The 11,674-nt window shown below is 47.8% G+C and overlaps 1 protein-coding gene and 1 pseudogene across 3 annotated transcripts; both read left to right on the top strand.

The window, feature by feature from the left end:
* Positions 1–857: 857 nt before the first annotated feature.
* LOC308344918 (DLA class I histocompatibility antigen, A9/A9 alpha chain-like) lies at positions 858–9,337 on the top strand. Of its 2 annotated transcripts, none has more exons than XM_080806798.1 (9): positions 858–962; positions 1,246–1,503; positions 1,708–1,983; positions 2,559–2,834; positions 2,954–3,067; positions 3,494–3,526; positions 3,665–3,712; positions 6,178–6,243; positions 8,159–9,337. In XM_080806798.1, the coding sequence occupies exons 1-8, from the start codon at positions 890–892 to the stop codon at positions 6,237–6,239; spliced, it is 1,140 nt and encodes a 379-aa protein (XP_080662924.1). In that variant the 5' UTR covers positions 858–889; the 3' UTR covers positions 6,240–6,243; positions 8,159–9,337. The 2 variants fall into 2 exon arrangements, with proteins under 2 accessions (XP_080662924.1, XP_080662923.1); XM_080806797.1 differs by having other exon boundaries at positions 863–962; positions 8,205–9,337.
* On the top strand, positions 6,387–10,650 carry LOC308344400 (twinfilin-1-like; annotated as a pseudogene). Its single transcript has 2 exons — positions 6,387–6,437; positions 9,699–10,650. The product of its transcript is annotated as a twinfilin-1-like (transcript).
* Positions 10,651–11,674: the final 1,024 nt, after the last annotated feature.

Genomic DNA, 11,674 nt, shown 5'->3' with positions numbered 1-11,674 from the left:
CTGGGTTTTAATGTAACAGAGAAGAACAGAGTCAATGATACTGTTTCAGGTTCCACTTTGCAAATAACCTTAGAGAAGGTACAACCCCTGTAGTCTGAATATAGTATCTAAGATGACTATCTGTAATTATCTAGAAAGTTATGAAACATAGTATTCTCCCCTGTTTGTGCAAGTTTTGTAAATTTTTTTCATATACTTCAGCCAAAACAACACAGTAAATGCAGAAACAAATCTGAACATTCAGGGGTCTTCTAAGGAGACAGACAAGACAGAAACTTGCAAAATTTAAGATGCAACAACATCACTCTTCTCACCATGCTGCTTATTTGTGGATATAGTTATTTTTCATAAAAAATAATATTTCTGTTTTCATGCTATGGGTTAATATGATTCTAAGTGAATTAATAAATCTTTAAATCTGTTACCTTACTAGGTAAATACTGAAAGAGATAACCCACAGTCACAAGATTATCCTTGGGATCCTCAGTCATCTGTGAGACTGTATAGATACCCTGTGAACAAAACTTCTGAGAATCACTGACACACACAGGGACAGTGTGACAAAGAGAGCTCTGTGCCATATGTGACGCGTCGCGGCAAAGTCCCAGGACCCTGGGCCTGCCTCTTAGGCTCTCTGGCCCCAGGGCTGTGACTGGAGAAGAGAAGTCTTGTGTTGGGGAGTCCCCATTTTCCCAGGTTTCACTTCTCGCTCTCACACCTGTGTCAGGTCCTCCCGCCTGGATACTCATGACGCAGCCCTAGCTCGCACTCCCCTTGGGTGTCAGGTTTCTGGAGTGACCAATCAGCGGCACTTCAGTTCCGGGTTATAAAGTCTCCGCATCCGCCACCGAGCCCAGCTGCGACTCAGCCGTTTGTCCAGACCACGGAAATGCAGGTCGTGATGCCCCGAACCCTCCTGCTGCTGCTGTGGGGGGCGCTGGCCGTGACCGACACCTGGGCGGGTGAGTGCGGGGCGGGAGGAAAGGGCCTCTGCGGGGCGGGAGAGAGGGGACCGCCGGGCGGGGACGCGGGACCCCCGGGGAAGGCGCCTCTCCTCCGCCCCCGCCCCAGACCCCCAGCCGCCCCGGCCCCAGCCCGGCCCGTGCTCCCCCGTCCCTCCCCGCCTGTGCCCTGCTCTCCCCCACTCGGTGCCCCTCCCCCTGCCCTCCCGGCCGCCTCCACCTGGTCCTCGACCCCGCGCCGGGAGGAGGGTCAGGCGGGGTCTCAGCCCCTCCGCACCCGCAGGCTCCCACTCCCTGAGGTATTTCTACACCTTCGTGTCCCGGCCCCGACGCTTCATCGCCCTCGGCTACGTGGACGACACGCAGTTCGTGCGGTTTGACAGCCGCGCTGGGAGTGGGAGGATGGAGCCGCGGGCGCCGTGGGTGGAGCAGGAGGGGCCGGAGTATTGGGACGAGGAGACCCGAATCGCCAAGCACAATGCATGGTATTACCGAGTGAGCCTGAACAACCTGCGGGACCACTACAACCAGAGCGAGGCGGGTGAGTGACAGGGCCCGGGTCCAGGTCACGACCCCCATCCCCACCGACGGGCCAGGATCTCCCCGAGTGTCCTGATGCGAGCATCACCCCGAGTTTGAGGAAACTCCCGTCCCCAGATCCCCAAACCGGGAGGAACCCGAGGGAACTTTTGGGGGGTTTTACTTTCCATTTGGACTTAACTCCCTGCCTGTCGGGCGGGACCAGGGTCTCACACCATCCAACGCATGTGCGGCTGTGTCTTGGGGCCCGACGGGCACCTCCTCCGCGGGTACAGTCAGTTCGCCTATGATGGTGTGGATTACATCGACCTGAACGAAGACCTGCGATCCTGGACCGCGGCGGACACGGCGGCGCAGATGACCCGCCGCAAGTGGGAGGCCGAAGGTTACACTGAACATGACCGGAACAACCTGGAGGTCACGTGCGTGGAGTGGCTCCGCAGGTACCTGGAGAACGGGAAGGAGACGCTGCTCCGCGCAGGTACCAGGGGCCACGGGGCCTCCCTGATCTCCCCTCCCCTGGGGCTGGCTTCCCACCAGGAAGGGAAAATGGGCTCAGTGGCAGAACACCGCCCTCCCACGGGTGGGGAGAGGGAGGTCCGCCTGGGTGTTCAGGTTCCTACTAGAGAGTGACTCACCCAGAGGACAACTGAGGAATCCAGTCTCTCCCAGGAGACAGGTGGGGACCATCCCTGCAATAACTCATCACTGGTTCCCTTTGACCCTGGCAGCCATCTTGGGAACCATGATTTTCCCTCTCAAGGGCTTTTTTTTTAAGCCCTTTGTAGGTCTGAATCCTGGTTTTCTGACTCAGTCACCTTCCACCTCAGTCAGGACCATTTAGTGTGCTCTCCCCCTAAGACCTGCAACCTCCTATCCTGGGTTTTCCTACCGTAGAACTTTCCAGGATTAGAAGATCCTAAAGGCTGGTTTGGTAACTGGGTTTTATTCTTCCATCTGAACCAATGCCCAGTCCCCCTCAGAATGGTCACATGAATGCCGTTTCAGTGGCCTAAAGGTAAACCCAAGTGTGGATTTTCTGATTCTCTTCCTCAGTACCTCCCGACACACGTGTGACACACCACCCTATCTCTAACCGTGATGTCACCCTGAGGTGCTGGACCCTGGGCTTCTACCCTGCGGAGATCACCCTGACCTGGCAGCGGGATGGGGAAGACCTGACTCAGGACACAGAGCTTGTGGAGACCAGGCCTGCAGGAGATGGAACCTTCCAGAAGTGGGCGGCTGTGGTGGTGCCTTCTGGAGAGGAGCAGACATACACATGCCATGTGCAGCATGAGGGACTGCCCAAACCCATCACCCGGAGATGGGGTAAGGAGGGTTTTGGGTAGAGCCTCTTCTCAGGGAAAGCAGAAAACCTTCTGGAGAACTTCAGCAGGGTCAGGACACTTACCAGAGCTCTGGACCCCTCACCTTCCCTCCATTTCCAGAGCCACCTCCTCCTACCAACCGCATCATGTGGATCAGTGGTGGTCTGATTCTCCTGGTGGTCATTGCAGTGATTGCAGTGATTGGAGCTGTGATCCGGTGGAAGATGTGCTCAGGTAGGGAATGGAGTGAGGGGATCTGGGATTTCTTGTCCCTCGGGGGGGTTTCCTAGGTAGGAGACTGTCCTGCCTTGTTACTGGGAAGTACCATTCTCACACATGGACTTGCCCACTCTGGAGCTGATCACTACACTCAGTGTGTAGCAAACACTTTTGAAAATGATGGACACATTTTCATCTTGTTAATTCTGGTGATGGAGACCTGATGCCCAGCAGTCACAGGACAGAGAGGAAGGTCCCTGCTGAGGACAAGTCAGGTGGCCCAGTGACTCCACATGTCGTTCTTCATGTTTCATGATCATGTCCTGGGTGTTCAACCAGAATTCTGCAAACTTCATTTAGAACCAGGGCCAGAAGCTTCCTCTAGGATCTCATGGCCCGGGCCTGTTCCAGGCCTCTGATATGATTATTTTCTTTCCACAGGAAGAAGAAGACCAGGCTGCTCTCATGCTGCAGGTAAATATGGGGGGGGGTGATGCCTGAGACCCTGGGATTGTGTAGACAGGACCCCATGGGGAGCCTACTCATCCCATAGCTCCTCCTTTAGTCTCCTGACCTGTGGTCTCTGACCACATCCTGTTTGTTCTCTCCTAGGCGATGAAAGTGCCCAGGGCACTAATGTGTCTCTCACGGCTCCTAAAGGTGAGACCCTGGAGACCCTGAAGTGGGTGATAAGACAGGGAGAAATACTGTTCTGATCCTTAGGACATTTTTCAAATCTGGAAAATCTCAGCTTGGTTTCTCAGTTTCACGACCTTAATAGACAGGAAATGATGCCCAGAGCTTATCCATGCAAGGAGCATGAGAAACACTGCCTCTCTGAAAATATGGGAAACTAAGTTCATATCCCCAGAAAAGGGTGAAGCATATTAAAATCTTCTCTATTTTCAAGTACAAGAGTATTCTAAGGAAATTTGCTTTTTTTTTTTTTAAAGATTTTATTTATTTATTTGACAGACGGAGATCACAAGTAGGCAGAGAGGCAGTCAGAGAGAGAGAGGAAGAGAAGCAGGCCTCCTGCTGAGCAGAGAGCCTGATGCGGGGCTCGATCCCAGGACCCTGGGATCATGACCTGAGCCAAAAGCAGAGGCTTTAACCCACTGAGCCACCCAGGCGCCCTGGAAATTTGCTTTTGAGACAGCAGAAAGTGAGCAAACAATTATTGCAAAATAATTGCAATCACAAACTAACCCTTTTGTGATTTGTAGTCAAAATTTTATTTTTTTTTACCATTTTAGGGCAAAATAACTTCAAGTCATTAGTTTAGTTTATAATTGTCCTGGATTGGTGATGATCCAAAAATTGTAAGAAAGAAACAAATTCAGGACAGCTGACTGGCTCAACTGGTAGAGCACGTGACTCTTAAATATGAGGTCCTGAGTTCAAGCCCCATGTTGGACATATAGCTTACTAAAAATAAATAAACAAAAATAAGTAAGTTTTTAAAAAAGAAATTCTTTAAAAGAGAAAGAAGCAGGAGCACCTGGGGGCCTCAGTCATTTAAGTGTCCAACTCTTGGGTTTGGCTCAGGTCATGATCTCATGGGTCCTGAGATGGAGCCCATTGTAGGGCTTTGCTCAGCAGGAAGTTGGCTTGAGATTCTCTCCCATTGTCTCTCTTTCCCTCTCTCTCTTTCTCTCTCAAATAAATAAATAAATCTTAAAAAACGGGAAAGAAACAAATTTCTCTACAGAAATCTATATTTAATCTATGTATCAAAAATTTACACAAATAATTGCAGAAAGAAAAAGATCAATGCCTAGAGTGAAACATAAAATTAAAATGGAAAAAAGACTGTGAGTGAATCACTTTAGAAAGAATAGGTAGTATAAAGAAATTCATATAAAATTCAGTATTGGAATCATAAGACATAAACTATAACAGCATAACTAGGATATCATATAAATATAGAAATATATATTATTGAATATATATTATGGATGTGATATAAAGAAAAAAATCACAAAATTGAAAATGTAGAAAAATGGTGAAAGCAAAGGCATCTCTTAAAAAAAAAACTGCAAAGGGATGACTGGGTGTCTTAGTCAGTTAAGCGTCTGCCTTTGGCTCATTTTATGATCCCAGAGTCTGGGATCCTCTTCCAGTGGGAAGAGGCAGACTATCCACCATAGGCAGAAAATGAGGGGGGAGTTAGGTCAGAAAGTCCGAAATGCTATGAGAATGCAGAAGGTAGGTGATCCAGAGTTGGGGTATGGGGACAGGAAAGATGGCTTTTGTTTTTTAAAATACATATGGGAATGAACAAAGAAACTTAAAATTTTGAAAAAAATTTAAAACTTTTATTCATTTATTTAAAGTATAATTTACATAGACTGTTATATTAATATCAGGTAAACAATATAGTGATTTAGCAATGCTATACATTTCTCAGTGCTCACTATAACAAGTGTCCTCTTAATCCCCTTCATACCGTTCAGCCCTCCCCCCAGCCACCTCCCTTCAACCACCAGTTCTCTGTATTTAAGAGTCTGTTCTTTTGGATGTCTCTTTTTCTTTTGTTCATCTGTTTTGCTTCTTAAATTTCAGATATGAGTGAAATCGTATGGTATTTGTCTTTCTCTGACTTATTTTAATTAGCATAACACTGTCCAGCTCCATTTGTGTTATTGCAAATGGCCAAATTTCATTCTTTTTGATGGCTGAATAATATTCCATCGTGTATGTATACCACATCTTCTTTATGCATTCAACTATGGGTGGACACTTGGATTGCTTTCTTATTACTGTAAATAATGCTGCAGTAAACATAGGGGTGCATGTATCTTTTCAAGTTAGTGTTTTCATTTTCTTTGAGTAAATACCCAATAATAGGATTACTAGGTTGTATGATAGTTTTATTTTTAACTCTTTGAGGAACCACCATACTGTTTTCCATAGCACCTGCACCAATTTATATTCCCACCAACGGTGCATGAGAGTTCCTTTTTCTCCATATCACCTCCACACTTGTTATTTCTTGCACTGTTGGTTTTAGCCATTCTGACAGGTGTAAGTAATAGCTCATTGTGGTTTTGATTTGTATTTCCCTGATGATGAGTGATATTGAGCATCTTTTCATGTGTCTGTTGACTGTCTTTATTTTTTAGAACAATATCTTCTGTCAAAAGATGGCTGTTTTCACTTGGGGGCTCACTGTAGGTGTCCCTGAAAAGGTGAGCTTTGAGAAAAGATTTGATAGACCCAGGAATTATCCATGAGATTGTCTGGGACAAGATTTTCTAGACAGGGGAAATTCCAGTGTGAATGCATGAGGACAGGTGTGTCTGGGTGTTCTGGGAAGAGAAGGGAGGCCAGTATGGCTGGAGTAGAGAGTAACCAAGATGAGATACAGGCATGGCCAGACACTGTAAGTTTAGAGGATGTCAAGCTTTGCTTGAGTGTGCTTTGCTCTGAGTGTGATGGGAATTACAACACAGTTTGAGCAAAAGAGGGACATGGTACAACTTGTCCTTTGAAAGGATCAATTTGTCTGCAGTGTTAGGAACAGAATGGGAGGCAGGGGGCAGCTGAGACACTGGGGAGAGCGGTAGGAAACTGGTGCAATGTTCCAGGCTGGAGATATCTGTTCCTTCCACTGGGGTGCGAGCAGTGGAAAGAGTGGGAGGTGATGGGATTCTGGATACAATCTGTAGATGGGCTTTTCAGCACAATCTTGGGTATGAGAAAGAGGAGTCAAGGAGGACCCCCCAAATCCTGGACTATGCAAGTGGAAAGATGGAGCTGCTGTCAGCAGAGATGAGGAAGACTCTGGAAGGAGCATATTTGAGGAGGGGGTGTCACAAGCATTCCATGAAGATATGATGAGCTGAGATATCTATTAGAAACGTAAGTGAAGGAGTTGGCTTGGCCATCAGAGAAATGTGGATGAGGGTGGAATTTAGGAGAAAGGTCTGAGCTGGAGAAATAAATTTTGGAGTGACACCATGTAAATGATGTTTAGTCTTTAGCATAGATGAAGTCACCAAGGGGGCAAGGGCTGTAGAAGAGAAAGGGACAAGGACCAAACCCTGGACCCCCAGTGCTAAGAGATCTGATCAGACCACACACTCAGAGCAGTCTGCACAGTCCTGGCTCCACGCATAGACCAGGGAGTCCCAAACCTCCCTGTTCAGAGAATTCCCAGACATCCTATTAAGACTCACAAAGTGTGGAGTAGAGTATGAGATTCTGTATTTCCCGCAAGGTGTGGTGGCTGCTGGTCTTCCCATCGCACTTTTAGCAGCAGGAATGTAGATTAGGATTCCCCGTGGTTGCGCTTCAACCTTGCTCGTAGGGCTTGTTAAATAGGTGATTCCTTGACCTCTTGCCAAATACTCAGAGTCTGTGGGTCTGAGGAGTGGCCTGTGTGTTCTGAGAAGCCCCGCGAGCGAGTCTGGTGCTCAGCCGTATCTGGAGCTGCTGAGGTTGGAGAGGAGAGCAGGCAGGGTGGGGCTTTAAATCACATTTAAATGTGGGGTTTTCCCTCCCTTGGAGAGAAAAGGGAGGATGTTTTTGTCAATATGACATGTGATGTTGTGAGATACATGTCATTTTCTTACCTTGAGGTGTATATAGTCAGGTGGGAGGAGTGTAAGTGGTTCACAGTTTGGCGTAAGGAAGATCTCTGAATGCTTACTCCCTGGAACTATTCCCCTAATCATTTTTTTGGAGCAAACAATGGAATCTAACTTTTTTCTATTTTGATATTATGTTGGGGATGGCCACAGAATAGGCTTGAGGCTACAGAGGCAGGGATGGGATATACAGTCCCACCATAGGTTGAAACCACACAGGAACTGCTACAACCAGAGTGAGGCCAATCCAGTGAGGCTAGGCAGACCGCAGGTCACAAGTCTCCCCATTTCTCACCGGCCGTCCGGGTCTCCCTGGCTCTGGTTTGGAGCTTCATCCAGAGGCCTCAGAACCCACCGGGAGTCTCCACCCAGGGATTTCGCTCTGTTGTATAATTGGAAACTGGTTGTGACCAGTCACCACCCACCAGTGTGGAGCAGAGGGGAGTGGGGAGGCTGTGTGGTCGGGGCTGCCTCTGGGGCAAGGCCAGGGACTCACCTTCCAGTTGACCTACAGTTGCGCTGTGGGGCTGAAAGGTCCTCTCCTTGGTGGACACTTGCAGTTGGTCGACAATGGCGCAAATTATCTCACCCTGAAGAAGACCTGCGCTCTTGGACCGCGGTGGACACGGCACCACAGATCACTGGGCAGGTGCAGTAGAGCGTGAGAGGAACTACCTGGAGGGCAGGTGCGTGGAGTGGCTCCGCAGGTGCCTGGAGAACCAGAAGGAGACGCTGCTGTGTGCAGTTAGGAGACACCTGAGCACTTCCCAGATCTCTGCACAGGCTGGGGCTGTGCTCCCATAGGAGGGGAGGAAAATGGAATAGATTCCCGAATACCTGCTGCCTCTCCCAGGGCCCAGGAGACCGGGGATTAATCAAACTTTGGCTCTTCAGATCCTCTACAGGGAGAGTGACTGGTCTAGGGGCCCAGCCCTTCTCTCAGAAACTTTTAAGGGATCCAGTCTGTCAGGGATGGAAGGGGAGACCATCCATGCAATAACCAACTGACAGTACCTTTTGATTATCTGTCAGCAGCTTTGAGAACTATGAGGAACTTTCTCACTCAGTCCTCGAGAGGAAGGAGCATATGTGAGAAGGGGCACCACAGACTTTCAGTTTAAGAGATGTTTAAGCTGAGGGGTGCCCGGGTGACTTAGTCGGTTAAGCATGGAACTCTTGATTTCAACTCAGGTCATGATCTCAGGTTTGTGAGATCGAGCCCCTCATCCAACACCTCAGTGAGCATGGAGTGTGCTTAAGATTCTCTCTCCCTTGTGTCGCCTGGATAGCTGAGACCATTCAGGTCTGCCTGGCTCAGGTCATGATCCTGGGGTCCTGGGATCTAGCCCTACCTCAGGCTCCTTGCTCAGTGGGGAGCCTGCTTGTGCTCTCTCTCCCTCTGTCAAATAAATAAATAAAATCTTTAAAAAGAAAAGATTCTCCCTCTCCCTCTCTGCTCCTCCCCCCAGCTTGCACACACACATGCTCTCTATCTCAAAAAAGAAAAGAAGAGAGAGACATGCTTAATCTGAGATGTCTATTAGAAATGTGGTTGAGGGGTGCCTGGGTGGCTCAGATGGTTAAGCATCTGCCTTCCGCTCAGGTCATGATCCTAGGGTCCTGGGATCGAGTCCCACATCAGACTCCCTGCTTCTCCCTCTGCCCCTGCCTCCCTCTCTCTCTGTCTCTCATGAATAAATAAATAAAAATCTTAAAAAATAAAAAAGAAAGAAACGCAATTGAGGTTGTCAGATGACAGTTGTGTTACCCAAAACTGGGTTCACCTCTTGGTGGGTTCAAAGCAAAAACTCAATGAAGCCAAAGAATAGGAAAAGGAAGGGTTCTACTGACAAGTAAAGGAAAACACTGGGGTATTTCCCAAAACAGTGTCTCCCTGAACAGCAAACTGGGGAAGTTTTCAGCTGAGGGTGCTGATGTCATGACTCCTCTGATGCAGGACACCTGAGCCTCAGTAGGAACTGCTGTCTCTGCTGCTCCTGACACCTGGGTGACACTCGTGCCACTCAGGCCGAAATGTCTCTGCACAGACTTAGAGCCAGAGCTGGGAGCCCGCGGCTGCCACGTCCCATCAGTCCCACCTCCAAGCAAGTGAAGATGTTAAAGATACTTTTGCCAGAGGAGAAATGAAAAATACTGAGTTCTAAAAATATCTATTGAAAATGAGACACTTGTGATTGCATCATGTAGTCAGCCTTTCATTCCTGGGGTAAGGATTATGATTCCTTTATTTTACCCCTCCTGAAGGACAGACAGCTGTACTACATAGTGTTCAGTTTAAACTCTCAGAATGCCCAAGGATATGAGTGGATATTCACTGCCTGGTCTCCAGAACATTCTCGTGATCATCAAAATATGTTGTATGCAGGAACTAGTGCAACTCTGAAAAAGGAGTTTGGAGGGGGCCACATTACAGATGAAGTGTTTGGAACAGTAAAGGAAGATGCATCATTACACAGATATAAAAAACACAACCTTCTGACACAATCTTCTGCCCCATTGACCGCAACTGAGGAAGAATCACGACAGATTAAAATTAATGAGGCACAAACTGACATGGGTGTGGACACGCAGCATCAAACACTACAAGGAGTAACATTACCTATTTCTCGAGAAACTTTTGAAGGTATGGAAACATTAAGTAACAGCTCAACTGTGTGCAATTGGAAATAGATATGAAAGATGAAATTATAATTTTGGCTAACAAAACAAAGACAGAACTGAAAGACTTGCAAGGAGGAGTCCCAAGGATTCAGCAGGCTACCATTTCTTCCTGTGGGAATATTCCCATGAAGGAGACGATTTCAAGTCTGTAGTTTTTATTTATTCAGTGCCGGGATACACATGCAATAAAGAGAACGAAAGCTGTATTCTAGCTGTGAGAGCTCTCTGCTTGAAACTGTTGAAAGACAACTACAAATGGACGTCATTAGAAAAATCGAGATAGGTTGCTTGGGTGGCTCAGTCCAGAGAGCATTTGAGTCTTGATTTCAGCTCAGGTCATGATCTCAGGATCCTGAGATTGAGCCCTGCATCAGGCTCCCCACTCAGCAGGAAGTGTGCTGGAGAATCTGTCTCCCACTCACTCTGCCTTATCCCTGCTTGTGCTCACTCTTTAAATAAATAAATAAATGAAGTCTTAAAAAGAAAAAGGAAAGAAATTCAAACAAGGTGGCAGTTGGATAGTGCAGGGGAGGAGAAATATCTGGGTTGGAGAAATAGATTTGGGAGGTGACAGCATATACATGATGATTAGAACCTTCAGCAGAGATGAGGTCACCAAGGGGGTGAGAACCATAGAAGAGAAAGGAACGGGACCAAACCCTGGACTCCTCGGGGCTAAGCAGGCTGATCAGAGCGCCCAGAGTGCACTGCACAGTCTGGTTCTGCATCTAGAAGGCACATAGACCAGGGAGGCCCAACCTTCAGTGGGCACAGGAATTTCCTGGACTATGAGGATCTATACAGTCAGGGGTAGAGCGTGAGATGCTGGATTGATAACAAGGTTGGTGCTGCTGCTGCTGGTCTTCTGATCCCACACTGAGTAGCAGCCACATGAAGCAGGATCCCCACATGGCCGGGCATCAGCCTCTCCTGTAGGGCTTATCACGTCAGTGATTCCTGGCCCCACAGCCAACATTCTAAGGTGGTGGGTCTGTGGAGAGACCTGAGTATTTGGTAAGAAAGTCACAAGCCATCATGTGGTTCCACAGATAGGGAAGCACCGAAGTCCTTGAGGAGAGCACTCATTGTGGGAAGATGTCTTACAGACACATTTATTGTTTTTTTTTTTTTTGAGGAAGAAAAATGCAAAGTAAGATGGGAGATACATATTTTCTCCTCTATGGGGCACAGCCAGGTGGCAGATGAAGGAAGTCATCATCAGCTGAACATAAAGAAAAAGTCTGCTAAAAAGTAGGCCTTAAAGTTCCCACCACACACACACACACACACACACACACACACACACGGAAACAACATGATACAGGTCTTAGCTAATGTTATAGTGGTA

This window comes from Martes martes, assembly GCF_963455335.1.
Source record: "Martes martes genome assembly, chromosome: 6".
Classification (NCBI taxonomy): Eukaryota; Metazoa; Chordata; class Mammalia; order Carnivora; family Mustelidae; genus Martes; species Martes martes.
This window is presented reverse-complemented; position numbering and strand designations above follow the sequence as displayed.